Source organism: Eucyclogobius newberryi, unplaced genomic scaffold (assembly GCF_026437365.1).
Source record: "Eucyclogobius newberryi isolate DKJ021-1_F unplaced genomic scaffold, fEucNew1.0.hap1 SCAF_12, whole genome shotgun sequence".
In the NCBI taxonomy this organism is placed as follows: domain Eukaryota; kingdom Metazoa; phylum Chordata; class Actinopteri; order Gobiiformes; family Gobiidae; genus Eucyclogobius; species Eucyclogobius newberryi.
In genome coordinates this window covers 26,573,620-26,595,257 of record NW_027315746.1, presented here as the reverse complement: position 1 = coordinate 26,595,257, position 21,638 = coordinate 26,573,620, and the positions used below count along the sequence as shown (strand labels likewise).

General features: G+C 41.1%; 1 protein-coding gene across 1 annotated transcript in view; it reads left to right on the top strand.

The window, feature by feature from the left end:
- Positions 1–21,638, top strand: part of pth1r (parathyroid hormone 1 receptor) — a 167,113-nt gene that overhangs the window by 93,900 nt on the left and 51,575 nt on the right. The window contains exons 3-5 of the mRNA XM_072441748.1: positions 2,033–2,143; positions 2,665–2,783; positions 21,128–21,222. Of these exons, the coding sequence (XP_072297849.1) occupies positions 2,033–2,143; positions 2,665–2,783; positions 21,128–21,222 (325 nt within the window). The remainder of the gene's footprint in view (positions 1–2,032; positions 2,144–2,664; positions 2,784–21,127; positions 21,223–21,638) is intronic.

Below are 21,638 nucleotides of genomic sequence, written 5' to 3'. Positions count from 1 at the left end.
TACTGCCAGGATTATCCACAAAATACAGATTAATTTCTGCCACCTGAGATGAGAGGTGGCTGATACCTCGAATCTCACACTGAGTTTAATCAATGCATCAAGTTCTTTTAGTGAAGAAAAATAAGGACAAATAAAAAATCCAATAGATTGAATTTCAAATAGTTAGGAAATTAAAAAATTAAGAAAATTCATCTGATTTATGTTACTTTCAGTGGTTGTCTAATTTTGATTACATTTTATCATGACAATGGCTAAAGTATAGAGTATTTTTACATCTAGATTTCAGATATTTTCAGATATTGTGGAGTAAAAACTATACCTTACATAACACAATATGTTCCAGCTCTTAAGGCTAAATGGATGGGGAACATAACTGCTTTTTGCGTCACTTTACTTTTTGCCATTAAGCTTGTATTGATCCGAGTGTGGAAACAATAGTAGAAATGTGCCTGGATGTCCCCTGTCTCTCTCTGTACAATGAACTGTGGCAAATGGCTTCAATAATAGCTTTAAAGAGAGGCCTTCAGGGAGACGTTAATGCCAGCGGCCGGAGACTCCATTACAAATGCTGTGCCCTTTTGTGACAGGTAAATGTTTCCTCGTTCAAAGTAGCAGCATTGTGTTTTCGTCAATTGCGTTTTTGTGATATTGGAGTGACCTACAATTTAAAAAAAGTTATTTCTGGGCTTCGATAGGGCGTTTTAAATGACCGGAAATCAGAATATGAATCGTAATTTGATCAAGTTAGATTTAATTTCTTAGATGGCAAAGATTATTTCACTGGTTTAAAGAGATTTCAGACTGGTTACAACAAGATAGTTTGAAATAAGAACATGTATTTGCGCCTGAGGTAATTTAAACATTTGGCTTGAAATAAGAAGGATGACTCAAACTCACAAATAAATGGATGACTCAAACTGCTCCGATAATTAAGGACTGGATTATTATCAGAACAGACATGAAAAAATAACCTCAGGACTCACCTAAACAAATAGACAAATCTAAAAAACAATGGACAGCATAGGACAATTATTCTGAACGTAATATACTTTAAATCATCTTTCTGTTTTTATTTCATTTTCTACTTCTTCTTCAGATGCCACACCCTTATTTCCTACTTTTACTCCTTTACTTGCCTTATGTTCTACCTGGTCCACCTTGTTTTTTGTGTTGTTGTTTTTTTGGTGTGTGTGATTTTTGTTTTCTCTCTCTTTTTGCAGTTGTTGTTTTGTTTTTGTTGATTTATATTCTCATGAAAAATACAATTGGAAAGGAAGCAATACAAACAAATAAACAAGTAACATAAGAACATGTTGGACATTTTGATTAATGTTCTGAATTAGTTATTTTGTAGAAATATTTCTTGCTGTGAAAGTGCACTATATTTTCTAATGGGCTGTTGAATGTTTCACACTCTGGCATTTATCTCCAGTATCTCCATGGAGATCTGCAGCACCAGGCCAATTCACAACTGGCTGCTGTGTCTTCATTTTCTTTTTTTTAGATGCCGTCTGACTCTTATGTTTATTTATTTTGTTTGCTCTGGTATATTTTTGTTGTTTTATGTTAATTTTTTTTAAAATTTCAAAAAGAAGAAAAAAAAAGGAAAGAAAAGAAAACACATGTAATTAAATAAATGCAAGTTACATGTTTAATGTTGTACGGAGGAGCATTCCAGACAAAGCTACAACGAAGATGGTGATGCCAACTCCCCACCAGAAAAGCTACATAGTATACCTTTAAAAATATCCAAGCTGGATGTTTGTACCGCTATTCTACGAGTGTATGAGTTACTGTTATTTCCTCCAAATGTTTCTTGTACCGAAATTTTCTTAAACCAAATTAAACACTTTCATTCACTGATATAAAAAAGAAAGAAAGATCCAAGCTGATTAGTATTGAATGTCAAACAAAATCGTGTTCATGACACAGCTCTGGAAAGACAGACTTGACCCTTTTCCAACTTAAATAAAAACGTGTGGTTTCTTTTGATTTAAGATTTATTTTCTTGTATTTTTTTTTGTCTGCGCAGATGGCTTCTGCTCAGCGGAATGGGACGGCATCGTGTGCTGGCCCGAGGGTCCTCCGGGAGGGCTCGTCTCTACGCCGTGTCCGGAGTATATCTACGACTTCAACCACCGAGGTGAGTCCAGGCAAACCAGGATCTGCCTCCATCGCAACAGACTCCCACATGCCCTCTGCCAACAACTCTGACAAATGTGAAGAAAGAAGGATGTGAAGTGCGTTTTTGTTGCCTTGAAATGTTAAATTCCTGATTTTAAAATACATACATTAACAATTGAATCTCATTTTAATACAAGTCTTTGCAATAAATCTTAATATTCTTGACAAAAATGATGAAGAAGTAAGTCTGTTGAACAAGTTTTACTTTGTTTAATGGAGACTGATTCTAACCTTAACCATCATTACTGCTAGTGTACAACTCTAACCATAAACCTGACCTAAATTTACCAATAACATAACTTTAAACCAAAATGGATGGGATTTTTGGTCACAAAATGAAGTGTATATACAGGTGTAGGTAAATTGTAATGCATTTTATTCTTCTTATCCCTTTTATGCTTTTGATGTTTGTCCAATAATATTAATTATTTTAAGACTAATCCAAGGCCATGTTATGTTTCTGTGATGGTGAATTCCCAGGACAAGCCTATCGTCGGTGTGACAACAACGGGACGTGGGAGATGACCACGAGCAACAACAAAACCTGGGCCAATTACAGCGAGTGCGCTAAGTTCCTGTATAACCAGAGCCACAACAAGGTGAGATAAACCGCTCAAGACATCTACAACTGCTGCATGAATGAGAGAGACCCAAAATACCAGCCTGGGAGAATTTGTTATTCTAATTTTGACAAAATTTGGCAGAGAACGTGAACACATCTTTATATCTTGACTACAAAGCCAGACATGAATCCCAATAGAACAGTCGTATTATGTTGGAAAACAGTAACACACTTGAAAAGCTTGGAAAAACAAGGCCAGAGGGAGGATCAGGTGACGTCGCTTGAACACAAATACTCGCCATGGCTTGATTGTGTTATGATGCGTTCAGACTGCTGCGTCCAGATTCGCACCAGACGCCCCAGTTTGATGCCTGTACATTTGAAGGCAGATGCCCTGGACACACATCTGATAAACAAACTCACCAGCAGACGTGCGTCTGAGGCGCCCAACGCACATGTGCGGTGGAGGAGTTGGTGTGTTTCCCGGAGTGTCTGTTCTCTCGGTGTGATGGCAGACCAGGTTGTCTGGGTCCATCAGATACGTCAGAGGTGAGCAGAGTTTAGTGATCATCATTTGTTTCAAGAGCTAGGTCTGGATGATTTTTACCGGTGCGGGATTTGTTTTGGTCCTTGTTCTGGATAATGAAATGCGTTGGTACGTCACTGGAGCATAATCTCTGATTGGTTGCAGCGCCGCTCAAACGCCCTGGGCGTGCGTTCATGTAGCCTTTGAATGTAACCTGGATGCTTTGACGCTGTGGTGTGAGCGCCCCTTTATACAATACAACATTTTAAAATACCTACATAGACCTTTGTCTCTGATGTTGTAGCTTTGCCTGAAATGTTCCACAGTATGACATTAGAGGACACATATTATGCATTAATGATTTTGTAATGACCTTTAAACATGCTCATGTTTGGAATAATGTTTTATAACTGAAAATAAAGTGTATACTGAATGACTTCACAAATGCTCAGAATGAGTCTATGGCCTTAAAAACAGAGACTAGACTTTTAGAATTCTACTTTTGAAGTCACAAGACTGGAAAATGTGTGTTTTTGTGAAACTCCGAAGGAGAGGACCTCATAAACAGGATTGCTTAAAACAAGAGTAAATAAAGCTGCAGCATGATACAAAACAGAATTAGTGTCTTTGGAAAAGCAGGTTCATGATCGTAATAAATTAGACAATGACTGAACCATATGCTATGAAATTAGCATGAAATACGTTTTTTTATCTGCATTATTTTATTGCCCAAAGAAGTACATTTAGCATAATATGTGCCTTGAAAGTAAAATAATCTATTTCCATGGCAACAAGCATCCACCTACATAATGCACCTTTAATATATTGTGGTAATGTAAGTGGTGTATTTAAGTACGTAAGAAGAGACCTTTTTTCAAAGGGAGTGTCTACAGAGCCGCGACGCGCGGCCGAAACTGCCATGTTATTTTGTGCGCAGCGCCTGTAACTGCTGCGCTATTTGACCGCACCGTTTTAGACCGCACCGGGTTTAGGTTAGGGTTAAGGTTAGGGTCAGGGTTAGGGTTAGGGTTAGGGTTAAGGTTAAGGTTAAGGTTAAGGTTAGGGTTAGGGTTAGGGTTAAGGTTAAGGTTAAGGTTAGGGTTAAGGTTAGGGTCAGGGTTAGGGTTAGGGTTAAGGTTAAGGTTAAGGTTGAGGTTAAGGTTAGGGTTAGGGTTAGGGTTAAGGTTAAGGTTAAGGTTAGGGTTAGGGTTAGGGTTAAGGTTAGGGTCAGGGTTAGGGTTAGGGTTAGGGTTAGGGTTAGGGTTAAGGTTAGGGTTAGCCATGAGGCTATATGGCAGTGCTGCAGTTCCTGAAACTGCTGGGCCATTTGACCGCGCAGGCCTTTTTCAAAATGTCACTGTTGTCCCCAGGGAGGGTCAAGGACTAAAAACAGCATCTAGTTATTTAAATTAGAGCTGAAATAAGTTCAAATGTGTGGCTTTACTGGGAGAGGAGGAATCACCTAATGACGTCAGCCGGTGGAAAAGCTCATTTCGAGCTTAAACATTATGATGTTTAACCATATGATTAAACATTAACTGAATTTATTCACGAGAGAACTACATTATTACAAGTTTAAAAGGACGATGTCACACAATATAGGCACTTTAAGTTATCTGTTAATAAGCTGCTAGTCAAACCTCGGATTCAGGAGGAGCAGAGTGGTTTTCGTCCCGGTCGTGGAACACTGGACCAGCTCTATACTCTCCATCGGGTGCTCGAGGGTTCATGGGAGTTTGCCCAACCAGTCCACATGTGCTTTGTGGATCTGGAGAAGGCTTTCGACCGTGTCCCTCAGAGTGTCCTTTGGGGGGTGCTCCGGGAGTACGGGGCCCTTTGCTCAGGGCTGTCCGGTCCCTGTATGACCGGAGCAGGAGCTGTGTTCGCATTGCCGGCAGTAAGTCAGACCTGTTCCCAGTGCATGTTGGACTCCGCCAGGGCTGCCCTTTGTCACCGGTTCTGTTCATAATTTTTATGGACAGAATTTCTAGGCGCAGTCAGGGGTCGGAGGGTGTCCGGTTTGGGGACCACAGGATCTCATCTCTGCTGTTTGCAGACGATGTTGTCCTGATGGCTCCATCAAACCCGGACCTGCAACATGCACTGGGACGGTTTGCAGCCGAGTGTGAAGCGGCTGGGATGAGAATCAGCTCCTCCAAATCCGAGGCCATGGTTCTCGACCGGAAAAAGGTGGCTTGCCCTCTCCAGGTGGGTGGGGTGTCCTTGCCCCAAGTGGACGAGTTCAAGTATCTCGGGGTCTTGTTCACGAGTGAGGGAAGGATGGAGCGTGAGATCGACAGACTGTTGTGGTAAAGAAGGAGCTGAGCCGAAAGGCAAAGCTCTCTATTTACCGGTCGGTCTACGTTCCTACCCTCACCTATGGTCATGAGCTTTGGGTAATGACCGAAAGAACAAGATCGCGGATACAAGCGGTCGAAATGAGTTTCCTCCGCCGTGTGGCTGGGCGCTCCCTTAGAGATAGGGTGAGGAGCTCAGTCACACGTGGGGAGCTCGGAGTAGACCCGCTGCTCCTCCACGTCGAGAGGAGCCAGCTGAGGTGGCTCGGGCATCTGTTCTGGATGCCTCCTGGGCGCCTCCCTGGGGAGGTGTTTCAGGCATGTCCCTCCAGGAAGAGGCCCCGGGGAAGACCCAGGACACGCTGGAGAGACTATGTCTCTCGGCTGGCCTGGGAACGCCTCGGGATCCCCCCGGAGGAGTTGGAGGAAGTGTCTGGGGAGTAGGAAGTCTGGGAGTCCCTGCTCAGACTGCTGCCCCCGCGACCCGGCCCCGGATAAGCGGCAGAAAATGGATGGATGGAAGCTGCTTTAACTTGAAGCTTTTGTTCTTTCAATAATCAGAGATAAATGGATAAAAGGACTTTTCCATTGCCTGAAGCAATTATTACTAACATTATTTATCACCTCGACAGCAGAACAATTTCATGTTGTGTCACATTAGTTTGGTGAGCTGCTTTGGATGTTGTGTTTTAAGAATATGAAACAGTTCCAAACCCGGGCAGAGATCTGAGCGTCATCTTTCATTAGATCCACAAAATTGTGTTCAAATGTTGCGAGCTGTTTTGTCACTTTTCGTCTGACTTTCAACTGTTTTTTTTTACGTGTTTCAAAGACAAGTAACCTCTAGCACAGACAAATTTAGTTATGATAAATGTATCCTATGATGGGGAAAAAACTCATTTTTTCAGGCCCGTCATTAGACATTACATGCAATGATTAGCAGATTTATTTGAAATAGGTTTTATGCCAGATAGTCCTCCCGCAGTAGAAGTGTCACAATACAAACATAAATTAATGTCCAATACCAATTTCAATATAAATACTTCAGTCCTGGTTTTGATGCAGTACATGTGTCGATACCAAAATATCAATACATCAAAACTGATGGAGGTATCATAAAGTATTGATTCTTATAGGCAAAAATATCAATAATTACAATTTCTAAAAAAATGTTTAATCAAAGTTAGTTAGTTTCTTTGCACATATCGGTATTTATTTTTTTGATCAGTTCAAGTTGAGAGAAGCAGACAAAATTCGTAAAATGGTATTGGATCGATATCGCGACACAAACAAAACTCACTAGTGTTTGCGAACGCAGCAAGTTCCGTAGTAAATATGTGTTTTGGTTATAATTTCAGACTGGTCCAGGTTTGGTCTTGGTTTGAGATGTGTTTAGTCCTGGTCTAGACTTTTTTTATATATACCTTTCATAGGCTTTGGCCTGTTTGTATAATATATATTTGTATATATATATATATATATATATATATATATATATATATATATATATATATATATATATATATACAAACAGACCAAAGCGTATGAAAGGTTGCAACACACAGAGAACACAATTCCACTTAGAATATGAAACGATACAGAAACGTCAGACTTTTTGTGCAGCTTGCATGCAAGGGAGAAACCGTCTGGCTGGGTCGCCAGGCTGTTGTAAGTAGCCTGGCGACCCTCTTTGGTCTCACGACGTTTTTCTCTTGCAGGTTGGTTTTATTACAAATTATGAAATAGGCGGGTCACATTCTCATTGGTTAACTTCACATCACTTGTTTTTACAACTGTCTTTCTTCCTTAGAGATAAAGCATGGGTAATGTTTACCTAACTCCCCTGGGGTGCTACACCCCTCCCTGGAGTAAACATTCCCCTGCACCATCTTTACACAACACCTTCACAAATGCAGTTTTTCACATGCCATTTTTCTCTTAGACTTTTGATGCAGATAATATACAAATATCGTCATATCACTATTATGCAGATAAAATACATCACAGAAATATAATCATATATTTACATTTTATCATAAAAAGCCATGGAGGCAGCGTGACCTGGGGGACAGATTCGGTCAGGCTCTGGCAACTTCGGCAACACAAATCCAAGCAACCTATTTCCAACACAGTATAACAGTAATCTAACAATGAATCACTCTGGTGCATAAGAGTTCCCTTCAAAAGACTTCAATTTACCACCCACCAGTCCAGGAGCAGATCAGGCCACCAACTTCATTTAAGATAAACTATTATGCAATCTTTCTATTGTTATTAGCCTTTATTTATCCAGTAGATGGTGCCAACAATCAACAGTTTAAGAAACAGATTTCATAGAACATTCCTGGTCTCAGCACGCTGTTGTACTGATCATGATGAGACGAGGACTTTAAGACAGCAGAGAAGATTCTCAGAGCCACGTCAGAGCTACTTCAGTTATCCAGGGAACGTCAGTTATCCAGGAAACTTCAGTTATCGCAGAGAGGACTATTTTAAGAGGGGATTCCTCAAGCAAGTGTGAAAAAAGTGAAATGTTACTAAAAATGGTCCTGTTAATCTACTTGTTTGCACTGTTGTAAAATTTACCCTGAAACAGAGTGGAATAATTATCTGAGTTCTCAGACTTGATCCACCGAATGATAACTACTTTTGGATGAGCCGAAATGTCTTGTTTTTCTAAAAACTGTGTCCAGATTGCAACAAGTGAATCTATTCTACAATTGAACACTCCTGGACGAATGAGGGATTACACCGACTTGTTCACTTAAAGGAGCAAACATTTTACAGTGCTCTCTTTATACATTTATCATTTTGAAACCAAGTCCAAAAAAGAGAATGAAACAAAAACGTTGGTGGATGGGCAAGCAGACCTGTATTTAGTGAATAATAGAAAAGTGAAAAATGCGAGGATGGGCTTTGGACCCAGTTCTCCTGTGTGAAGCACAAACACCTATCCTACTGAGCTAACCTCCCACACCTCATCAGAGTGCTAAATGGATTCAATAAGCTCACTTCACCGACCAATTCATTACACAAATTAGTGTTCTAAGATGTTAAATGACTGCCTGCATTTCTAACTAATGTCTATACATTAGAACTCGTTTTTCACCTGCGGGACATTTGGACACCACTATAAAATGCTGTGAGCCCTAAATAGTGCCCTATGTAGGGAATAGTGACATTTGGATGCAGCCTTAGATATATTTTAGAACAATTCATATATATATGGTAATTTCAAATATTACAAAATTTTTCACTGTTGTATGTGAAAATCACACACACACACACACACACACACACACACACACACACACACACACACACACACACACTGCACTGCTTTAAAATTGAACATGGAACAAAAACGAGTTGCTCTGGAGGTCAAACCGAATTAGACTTCAAGGCTGTTATTATTAATAGAGGGCAGTGGATGGTAAAAGCCCACAGAAGAGGTAGTTCAATAAAATCCTGTTAAAATGTGAAAACCTCCTTTTAAACTATGTATAACACTGGAGCAATCAGTTACTATGCACGACTATTTGCAACATGAAACACAGTTGTTGGAAGTCATTGAGGCGTTGCATCGCTCCTGGCCAGCGCTGGAGAGTAAATAATTAGTCCAACAGATGTGAAAGAAGAAAACAAAGCTCCAGGTATGTGTTTGACAGAAGAGGCGCTGTAAAATGACAGTGTTATGCAAACAAAACACAGCCGCTTGAGCTACATTTACAACAATGCTGATGGGCGTGTCCATGACTTGATGGCACTTACTGCGACCATGTAAATGACCTCAATGCATTGCCACAGTAACCATCTCCTTTTCTTTCACTTTTCATTGAGCTAAGAGGTCAGGTTGATTAGTTTTTTCACACAATACCAGATTGTACCAGAATGTGCAATTTGATCATCAAAATGTGTTATATCTGTGTCATCAGTAAGAATGTTTTAATCGGCAATGTATTTTAGTGATTGTAATTAATTCATTATTGTGTAACATATTGTATAGCCGCTAGATATAGGAGACAATATTGGCGAAATTTAGCCAATACTACTAACCAGAGTTGTCACTGAGTTGCCATAGTAACAAGCACTCAGGTACAACACCGTCGATACTATTTCAGCTTTAAAGAAACATTTTTATCAGAAGCTTTACCCAGTGCACTCTCACATCTGTGTCTGAACACAGTTTGAAAATGACTTTTTTGTCACATGGCACTTTTTCTGACCCGCTGTATATATAATAAAGCCAAATAATCAGCTTCTGCGGTTTTATTAAAATGATCTGCACATAATGTTTTACCATTGGTCTCAGTATTATAACAAGAATGACATTCCAAAGTGTTTCGGACATGTCTCCCTGCATTTCATACTTCCACATATGGGCGGGGCATATGTGCACGGGACATGGGAGGAGTTACAGCTTCACACACCAAAAAGAGACGGACCAGACCTTGAGGCTGCTGCGCTCCTCTGATCAGAATGAACTTCTGTGTTACAAGTCAAATGCCGTCCACACCGGCTCCTCTCTCGTTTAGTTAGACATAAACACCATGTCTCCAGGCTTTAAGTGCGCGTGGCAGGTTTTTGCTTGTTTTGACTTTATTTGGTGGAATAAAACCTGTTGCAAATATAAATAATAGTTTTATACCGATCAAGTGTCAGCCAGAGAAGGAAAGTTGAAATGGAACATAATGACTTCACAGGGCGACTCAAGCCAAACATTTGGAGCAATTTACACACATTTTATTTATTTATTTATGTCTGGTCCTTTATTTCAACAACATAAGCTGTTCTCACATATATTTCATTTCTGTGATGATGTGGTTGCATAAAAGCAGGTACAATCAGACGTGACGTAGATGATGTTCCACTTGAAGTCGGGGATTTATAAAAAGACAACTTGACGTGGGATTGTGCAGTTGTCCTTGAGACCAGAGCGTTTAGAGACAAGGCAGAATCTGTGCTCAGAGGAGACAACAGTTTGTTATTATGAGTTATATTATTATTTATTCCCTTTATCCATCCATTTTCTTCCGCTTTATCCGGGGCTGGGTCGCGGGGGCAGTACTCTAAGCAGGGACTCTCAGACTTCCTACTCCCCAGACACATCTTCCAACTCCTCCGGGGGGATCCCGAGGCGTTCCCAGGCCAGCCGAGAGACATAGTCTCCAGCGTGTCCTAGGTCTTCCCCGGGGCCTCTTCACCAACACCTCCCCAGGGAGGCGCCCAGGAGGCATCCGGAACAGATGCCCGAGCCACCTCAGCTGGCTCCTCTCAACGTGGAGGAGCAGCGGCTCTACTCCGAGCTCCCCCGTGTGGCCGAGCTCCTCACCTTATCTCTAAGGGAGCGCCCAGCCACACGGCAGAGGAAACTCATTTCGACCGCTTGTATCCGCGATCTTTTTCTTTCGGGCCTTACCCAAAGCTCATGACCATAGGTGAGGGTAGGAACGTAGACCGACCGGTAAATCGAGAGCTTTGCCTTTCGGCTCAGCTCCCTCTTTACCACAACAGTCCGATGCAGCGACTGCATCACTGCAGCCGCTGCACCGATCCGCCTGTCGATCTCACGCTCCATCCTTCCCTCACTCGTGAACAAGACCCCGAGATACTTGAACTCCTCCACTTGGGGCAAGGACACCCCACCCACCTGGAGAGGGCAAGCCACCTTTTTCCGGTCGAGAACCATTGCCTCGGATTTGGAGGAGCTGATTCTCATCCCAGCCGCTTCACACTCGGCTGCAAACCGTCCCAGTGCATGTTGCAGGTCCGGGTTTGATGGAGCCATCAGGACAACATCGTCTGCAAACAGCAGAGATGAGATCCTGTGGTCCCCAAACCCTCCAACCCTTGACTGCACCTAGAAATTCTGTCCATAAAACCTATGCATAATGACCTGTTTGCATTGGGAGACCCTACCAGGGGCTTAAAGCTTAAAGCCCCTGGTAGGGGACTTTAAGCCTGGGATCATTCGGGCGCTCAAACCCCTCCACAATGTTAAGGTGTCGGTTCAAGGAGGGGTTATTCCCTTTATAAAGCCTATCATTCATCACAACTACTTGTAGGGTGAATAACAGAGTAATTTTGTCATTTTGTAACCGTCCGCGCGCACAAGCACAGGAACTCACACAAGGCTCAATCTCTTCTTTAAGGAGAAGATGGACATAAAGTTAATCTAAAGCTAGCAGCTGTCAAAAACGCTGCTGTCGCACACAGACTGGGACTGAAGCGCTTTCCCTCCTCATTCTGACACACACACACACACACATCAGTGTCCCCTTCGCACGCACACACACACACACACACACATCAGTGTCCCCTTCGCACGCACACACACACACACACACACACACACATCAGTGTCCCCTTCACACACACACACACACACACACACACACACACTCTGTGTCTGTGTCTCTTCCTGACATGCTCAAGTTTCCGCGTGCAGGTACAACACAAACACAGCGCACACACATAGAGCTTGCGAAATAACATAACTTTGGTTTCGAGTCAAGCACAGGTAAATCCAGGCTAAAAGTATTTGCAGAGTTCACTTTTCTCTAAAGCTCGACATGTGTCTCTGCAGGGACTCTGGCCCGCCCTCTGGGTCTCCGTGTGTCAATCAAACCCGCTCATTACAGGCTCATGTTCAGATAAATCTCATTCATAACTCACTGTCTCTTTCTACGTTCGTGAAGTTAGGGTTTTGTCCCCACACACTCTTTCAGTCAGAACATTCTTGGCAAAGAAATAACATCTCCATGGCGTTGCAGGGCCTTCAAGTTGAAAAATATTTAAATCCGTTATGCACAGTCTGCTCCTGAAGCCTCCATATGTGAAAGTTTTATGAGTCTTACCTTACGTTCAGAAGTTGTTAGAAAGGAAGCTCCATTGACAAAAGTCCTGGCACATTTTCACACAAGCATCCTTGTCAGCTGCTAATTGCCCCGTCCTCCACTCTCCTGTCAGCGTAGCACTTTGATTTCAGACCTTTGTATGCATAAATCCGGCTTCAGAGGGGGTGACGTGGAAGTCAATGGCACTTTTGAATGCCAAAGTGAATCCAGCTTCGTTTGAGGAAACCCTTTATGAGCGTATTTTTCAAATTGGGGTGAGTGGGCGAGGAATGATTATAGGCCCGGATACAAAAGCTCTTATAGATCAAGTCAGGAGGCTGATGGTTTTTGTCATAATATGGAGCATGTGACACCTCATTAAAATCATCAATCAACCTGTTATCGTTGTTAACTCTGAGAAATAGATTACGACTGTTCAAACGCACATGATTCTTTGCTTCATTTCTCTGCAGCTAACATGAAAAACTGCTCAGTCACACTACAGCCCTTCACAAGGCTATACACACTATACTATACGCACAAACTTTCAGTCTGTTAAAGTGCAGAGTTAGGGGCCAATTTGAGTTGTTACTTCCTGGGCCCTATAGTGTCCTTATTTCTCATTTAGCTTTGAGCTGTTAGCCGCTGTTGGCCGCTGTTGGCCGCTGTAGGCCGTTGTTGGCCGCTGTAGGCCGCTGTTGGCCGCTGTTGGCCGTTGTAGGTTGTAGGCCGCTGTAGGCCGCTGTTGGCCGTTGTAGGCCGCTGTTGGCCGTTGTTGGCCGCTGTTGGCCGTTGTAGGTTGTAGGCCGCTGTAGGCCGCTGTTGGCCGTTGTAGGCCGCTGTTGGCCGTTGTTGGCCGCTGTTGGCCGTTGTAGGTTGTAGGCCGCTGTAGGCCGCTGTTGGCCGTTGTAGGCCGCTGTTGGCCGCTGTTGGCCGCTGTAGGCCGTTGTTGGCCGCTGTAGGCCGCTGTTGGCCGCTGTTGGCCGTTGTCGGCCGTTGTTGGCTGCTGTAGGCCGTTGTTGGCCGTTGTTGGCCGTTGTTGGCCGCTGTTGGCCGATAATGGCCGATGTTAGCCGCTGTTAGCCGCTGTTAGCTGACACGTCATCATCCTCGCTCTTCATTGACTTTGTACGTACTGCAGAGAGAAGAACACAGCGTCCACTCTCTTTCTACAGACTGCAACTTGTAGACCAATTATCAGGACACATATTGTGATAAATGTTATTTTTGGGAGCTTTTAACCACGTACTAACATTGTCCCCTCATCAAAAACTTACCAGGAGTAGTAGAAAAAGCTTCAGTTGTAGTCATCTGGACTCAGTTTGAAAAAATAGACGTTTCGACTCTCATCCAAGAGTCATTGTCAATAAAAGAATTTAGATCGAGAACTCCGATATTAATACTGTTCTGTGGTAAGACCCGCGCATTGAAACACTTTAAGACAAAAACTGGTTCACCCTAAGGACAAGTTGCCGACTCAAAAACAGAGCAATGTAGTTTATTCGATCCAATGCAGTGAAGAAAGTTGTAAAGAACGTTACATAGGTGAGACGAAACAGCCTCTACACAAGAGGCTTTATCAGCACAGAAGAAATACAAGTTCAGGACCTCAGAGCGCCGTGCATCTCCATCTTGAAGCCTCTAATCACTCGTTTGAAGACGGTGAGGTGAAGGTTTTAAGCAGGGAGAAAAGATGGTTTGAAAGAGGAGTCAAGGAAGCTATTTTTGTTAAAAAAGAAAGACCTTCTTTAAACAGAAATGGAGGGCTAAGGTTTAATCTTCCTGGTATCTATAATGGGTTACTGAACCCCTGGAAAGGTAGAGGACCAGGACATTTAGATGCTAATCAGGTACTCAGGGTGGTTGAGCCAGGGTCTCACAAAGACAAAGAGGATTCTAATAGCCCATTAAGATTCTGAATAGGCTAGCTCGGTAGATACAAGGGGGGAGTTTCTGTTGAAACAACCAACTCTTTCTACTTCAGGAAGGCTCCGCCCAATGGGCGGGTCTTACCACAGAACAGTATTAATATCGGAGTTCTCGATCTAAATTCTTTTATTGACAATGACTCTTGGATGAGAGTCGAAACGTCTATTTTTTCAAACTGAGTCCAGATGACTACAACTGAAGCTTTTTCTACTATGGAACACGCCTGAACGAATGAGGGATTACACCGACATCTTACCAGGAGTAGCATTTAGCTTCACTCGCGCTGTTTAGAAAATCCTTTCCCTACCGAGCGTCAAAAACACTCTCCTTGATAAATGAAGTTTTCTCCATCTGTGACGTGGCTCTGAGAATCTTCTCTTCTGTTTTTAAGTCCATAAATCATCGCGATCAGTACGACGATCAGAGGCCATAGTGTATTCTGTGAAATGTTTATGTTAAACTGTGAGCGTTGGAGCGTTTTTAGTTCTAAAACATGAGACACCAAACTAAAGGTACTCCAGAGCATGTTTAAAGGCTTTTAACAATACAAATAATGCATAATTTTTCACCTTTTAAATCTTTATGAATTCAAAATATTAAACTTACAATGTTCTCTAATGAAAGCGCTGTAAAAAGGCTTTATTTAAGTCTTATATTTTGGCTAAAAGGTTACACGGTGGGGCTTTAAACTCCTACATTTGAAGGCACAGTTTCCTTGGGACATAAGTATGGCTTCCAATGTTACTACTGCAGCTACTAAAAATACTGGAACTACTTCGACTGAGCCACTGCTGCCACTATATGTGTTTTAAAGCTCGTCGTAAGCGCGCACATAAAAACTTTTCATAGAAAACAGTCCTAAAGTTGCCAGATCTAGACTGTATATTTAATCAGACTTTTCCTTTTGAGGTCGTAATCCCTGTTTATGGCTCTGTCTCTTTACATTTACGGCGTAAACATCCTCAGACGCAGAAGAGAGAGAAATTTCTCACTGTTTCACATTTTCTGCTGATTTGATTTACTCTTCCATATGCCAGAGAAAACAATATGGATATAAATCAAATTGATGGCACACAACAGCTCAGTAAATGATGACTTGTTGATTGAAAAGTGTTCTATTTTGCAAAGAAGAAAGTGAGTGGGTTTGACCAGGCTAAAACATGTACACATTATTATACATTATATAACTTTACGATATACAATTAAACACTGGTGACGCATTGTGACTGGAAATTCTAAATTATGAGGTGTTATTGAGCTCCTTTTATAGAAAACCCAGCACTTCTTTTTATTCATGTTTTTTTGTATTAAATTGTGACATAGTGTGTGCCTTGTTGCACACTCGTTGATGGAAGAAAAAGGAGCAATCTGAAACAAGTTGCCGAAATTGACATTGCACGACTTTTAAATCATTATATTATTTGGCTCATATTCTTGTAGAGAAATGAGCCAAATAACTAGGTTAAAGTTATGTCAAAGTTTTTAAAAAAAAGTGTCGTTTTGCATTGTTGTTGAAGGCAAAATGTAGATTTTTTATGTTTAGACTAATACTTGATTGCGTTTATCATTTTATCCATAGATATATTACATACTCACATACAAATTATACTTTTTGTATTATTATTATACTTTTTTCTTTTGATAATTTGTAATAGAAAACAATCTAATAGACATTTTATACACAACAAATTAAAATAAGCTTAGTTTATGTTATAAAGACATAAAACTGTAACATTTAAATCTGATGTCAATGTCAGTTAATGGTATTTCTGTAAATTTGGAATATTCTCACAACATGGCAACATTCTAAAAACTCTGCAATACCAAAATTAGCTTGATCGTATACATTTTTTACATCACAAATAATAACTACTATAAAAATAACTTATTTCAGCCACGTTAAACCTTTATCTCCCATCTGTAAACTACCATACATACACTACGGCTTAAAGGATGTGGTCCATAAGCTGTTCTCATGCCTTTAGATGTTTACCATATTGGAATCCCCAGTGTGCAATATTCAGCTAATGACAAATACATATGGGCCTGTGGGAGCCCCCTGCCCACACCCGGGTCGCGCACCACAACTGAGGCCCCCAGACTGTGGCGTCGCGGCTGGTGCTAAGTGATCGCAGGCGCGGAGCATTCGGTTACATCATGCGCACACACACAGAGAGGGGGAAAAAAGAATAAGTTGGCGGTACAGATTTGGTTAGTGTCGTCTGCCAAATGGTTGGTTGGAAAAATGAAAAAGGCCAGCCCCACCCATGCAGCTTCCATGTCAAATTCTACTTCCATGTGTGATTTTCTCGAGCGATGGCGGATTCTGTCGGTGGCAAAGCGAGTTTCAAAGAAGAGAATCAAAAGGAGTTGGTGGGGTTGGTCTGCATGAGCGATGGTGCGGAGGAAAGATGACGGATGTGGAAGTGTAGACCAGATGTTTATGGGCTGGTATTTTGGTGGAATATGGGTCCCTTAGTTTTTTTTTCTATTGTCTAATGGGCTGAAATAGAAACATAGGAGCCAGAAATAAGCTATGACTTTTCAAGTTTTCTTCCAGAATTTGGGGATTTTTTTATTTTATTTTATAGTAGAAAAAGCTTCAGTTGTAGTCATCTGGACTCAGTTTGAAAAAATAGACGTTTCGACTCTCATCCAAGAGTCATTGTCAATAACAGAATTTAGATCGAGAACTCCGATATTAATACTGTTCTGTGGTAAGACCCGCCCATTGGGCGGAGCCTTCCTGAAGTAGAAAGAGTTGGTTGTTTCAACAGAAACTCCCCCCTTGTATCTACCGAGCTAGCCTATTCAGAATCTTAATGGGCTATTAGAATCCTCTTTGTCTTTGTGAGACCCTGGCTCAACCACCCTGAGTACCTGATTAGCATCTAAATGTCCTTGTCCTGGTCCTCTACCTTTCCAGGGGTTCAGTATACCATTATAAATACCAGGAAGATTGAACCTTAGCCCTCCATTTCTGTTTAAAGAAGGTCTTTCTTTTTTAACAAAAATAGCTTCCTTGACTCCTCTTTCAAACCATCTTTTCTCCCTGCTTAAAACCTTCACCTCACCGTCTTCAAACGAGTGATTAGAGGCTTCAAGATGGAGATGCACGGCGCTCTGAGGTCCTGAACTTGTATTTCTTCTGTGCTGATAAAGCCTCTTGTGTAGAGGCTGTTTCGTCTCACCTATGTAACGTTCTTTACAGCTTTCGTCACTGCATTGGATCGAATAAACTACATTGCTCTGTTTTTGAGTCGGCAACTTGTCCTTAGGGTGAACCAGTTTTTGTCTTAAAGTGTTTCCTGGTTTAAAATAAACAGGGACTTAGTGTTGTCTAAAAATTCTCTGCAGTTTTTCCGACAGGCCAGACACATAAGGGATAGAAACACCCTTCCTTCTCTGTTCAGTTTCCCTTTTCTCCTGCTTCTTGGTTCTCTTCACTCTGTTGAGAGCCCAAGCGGGGTAACCACAGGCTGAGAGGGCATTTCGGAGTTCTCGATCTAAATTCTTCTTCTTTTATTGACAATGACTCTTGGATGAGAGTCGAAACGTCTATTTTTTCAAACTGAGTCTAGATGACTACAACTGAAGCTTTTTCTACTATGGAACACGCCTGGACGAATGAGGGATTACACCGACATATTTTATTTTATGTTTTAATGTGTTGTACAGCGCTAATAACTATACACGATACAATAACTAACAGTGATCAGTAATATTTGGTTTGCAAAGATGTATCCACAAAGCAAGTGAGTATCAAAAAATGAATAAAAACTACACAGATTGTTTGCTAATGTGTAAGTACTAATTCATTAAAGGGTGCTTGAAAGTAACCTTCTACTCCAAGAATATATCTGGAGATGTTTACAATATTTCTATAAGTCTTCCACTTGATGGGATGTAAAATTATGATCTACTCATGATACAGTTCAAGTTCATGTACTTGAAAAAAGCAATGTCTCCTTTTAGTTACAGAGGTATCAAAAAGTACTTATATTACAAATACTGTTGACAGCCCAGGAAGACGCTAATTTCTCAATATTTTTTACATGTTGTTTATGAAAATATCTAAAAATGACCAAATGTTTCACTCTTCTCCCTCTCTCTGACAAATGAGGCTGCAGTGGTGATCTTTTTTTCAGTGCGTCGTAAAGACCTTTACATCTAAGCACGGTTTATGGCCCCTAATGAGATATGAGTTAGTGCGGTTTGGATGCTTTTTGGCATTTTTGGTGACATCCATAAAGATCAAACTTGTTAAACTCAATGTACAGACATAAGCGCAGGCATAATCACAATAATTAAATGCAAAGTGTCGTATGACAATTGGTAGTCGAGAGGTTAAGGCAACGGCACACAGAATCCATGTGAGTGAGGTCAAATTCTGGCTTTGACAATTTACTGTATGTCCTCCCTTCTCTTTCATCCCCATTTCATGCTCAACCTCCCTGCCTAATAAAGCCTATGGGCCAAAAAATCCTTTAAAATAATCCATTTGGTGATGCAACATTTGAGTGGTCTGTTATAGCACCAAACAGCAGTGGAACGTATTCGAATCAGAATCAGAAACGGTGTATTGCCATTGTCAATGAACAGACTTCATATCAAAACCCTTTCATCATGAAGTATGTTGTAAAAGCAGATTTATAACCGTGTTGCCTGTTGATTTGAGGCAGTTTGTTGGCTGAAAACAATATAGAAACATTGTAAAGTGAGATCCTTATGCAAACAACTTTTGCATTTTAATGAGGCTCACGCATGTACCTGGTGTACTATAACCATGAACCATTTCATGTTGGAAGGTGGTGATAGAGGAGAAGGCGCCTCTTTCCCTGTAAGAAAATGTCCACCGTGTTGGAGCTTAAGCCAACCATTAGCACACATTTGGTTAGACTCGGCTTGGGCATCAACCAGCTGTGTTTTAGTTGTTTTTGCTGAAGAAGCAGCAAACTTGAATGCCAATCCACTCATCGTGCACGGCTAAAACCATGTCAAGTTTTGCTCAGCTTAAGTGCACACTCCTCCAACATGAGTTTAGTGCAATGGATGTAGCTCTTCTCTAAAATACATCAAGTGAACAGAAATGACATTTTCTCACCACTGCACACGCGTATGGCTGTCACTCATGCCTGGATGTCATTTTCTTGCATCTGACATATAGTTCAGACTGATCCAAGTGATGGGAAATGACTCCAACCCAAACACTCATGGTTTTACCTCACCCACTAACTCTGCACAAACTGATATAGTACTTAGCATAATAATAATGAGTCTAGTCTAGTCTAATTCTGGTTCAGTCCCGGATGGGCACTTTTATAAAACAATGTTGGTAAAGAATTGTGTTTGATTTTTCTCTATTAGTAGGTATTTATCTTGTGTTTATTGAAATAGTGCTACCAAAATCTTGTTACAGTAGTGGAGTGTTGTGTTGTGGCCTTGGCCCTCAAGAACATTAAAATGAATAGCCCTTGTCTAAAGCTATGTACCTTTTTTATGCCAATGATGCAGTTCTATTGTTGTTCAACTTGCACTGGGAACATCAGGTCATTACAGTCTATTTTCTCCTTAGTCCAGTTTCAACTGTCCAGCCCCTGAAGTTAGTGTTGAACTTACGCTGATGTCCTTGAATTATCAGACCATTTGTGGCTGTGTTGCTTCTAATTTATGCTCCTTTTGCAAAACGCTGAAAGGCCGTATGCCCAGCGATCATGTGACGTTTTATCATTTGTTTGTTCCTCGACTGTGACTGATTTGCAAACGCGAGCTTTTACCGTAGTTATGCTGCTTCCACAGACTTTGCTCTATTAGAAAAAAAAAAACTACAAATATCCTATGAGCATTGTTTGTGTATAGAATTCTAAATGCTGGTGATTTCCCACTTATAGAATTTCCCATTTTAACCCTGAAAATCCTCTTTGTTCTGAATTCCAGTCATGTTTTAGCATACGTGTTTGAAGAAAATGTACATATTAAATAATATAATTCATTGGATCTATTGTTATTACTAAGATGTTTTAGATAAATATTGAGATTTTCAATGGTTCAAATACAAAGTAATGATCTACATACAATGCCTGTCCAAAAAAAAGTCAACACGGGAAAAAAAATCGAATGCGTAGGACCACCTTTAGCTTCGATTACAGCACGTCTGCTGTGGCATAGTTTTAATAAGCTTCAAAATATTTAAATATTTATTTCTTTTCAATATTGCATAATTTGTCACCTGTCGATCTTGTATTGATGATGGAGAGAGTGACCACTGCACAAAGCCTTCTCCAGCTCATTCCAAAGACACTCAGTGGGGTTCAAATCTGTAGAAGACACTGACATCGTTTCCATGACCACGGGATTCGTCTTTCCAAATGTTTGTTGTTTCAGAAATGAACAGTTGGGTTTAAATACTGTGTTGCAGCTGACAGATCATCACTTTTGTTTTTGGACGGGGGTTTGTCATCATTTTGAACTAAATACTCCCCAAAAAGCGCAACATATCTCATTTAAATAAACATGAATAAGAAATCAATCATTCTTATCCGTCTTGTGCACCTTTAAGGAGATTGTGATGTGAATAATTTGGCATTTTCCAACTACACTGTGCCCAGACTAGATATATAGTAAATATATAGTAGTTGTTTTTCGAATCCGGCTTGGAAGAAACTCGATGTCTGCTTTTACCGCCGTGGTTGCATGCTCTCCCTCCGCCTGGGCCGTTGCCGTGTGTGCGCTGGACACTCTCTCTTGGTGTACGAGTGTTGATGTGATGTGTGTCCTCTGCTCTGGCCCTCAGGAGGTTTTCCACCGGCTCTACCTCATCTACACCGTGGGCTACTCCATCTCTCTGGGATCACTTATGGTGGCCGTGCTCATCCTGGGATACTTCAGGTCAGTTCACTTTTCAATCCCTCACAATAACAACTGAGGTCAAGGAAGTGGAAGACGACGGAGACAAAACGCACTGTTCCAAGTGTAGTTTTCAATTTTGTTTTATTCCTGTTAAGCTACAATCACCATCTGTTTTGCATATTTCAGGAAATTGATCATACTAGGAAGAAATGTATTTTTTCATTTTTCAGCATTATTTCGAAAACAATGTTCAGACAATATTTTTGAAAATTGCATCAGGATTGTGCTGAAATGTGCTTGTAAATGTCTTGGTTGAGGTTCTAGTTCAGCACAAGACATGAATGGATTGTCACAAACCCCAAGTTACATTTCCGCAAGTGGAAAAAAAACTAAATTAAGTATTATTTTCTTTTGTTTTAATTTTGAAAGTCAGAATTTTCTGTTTCAAAGTCAGA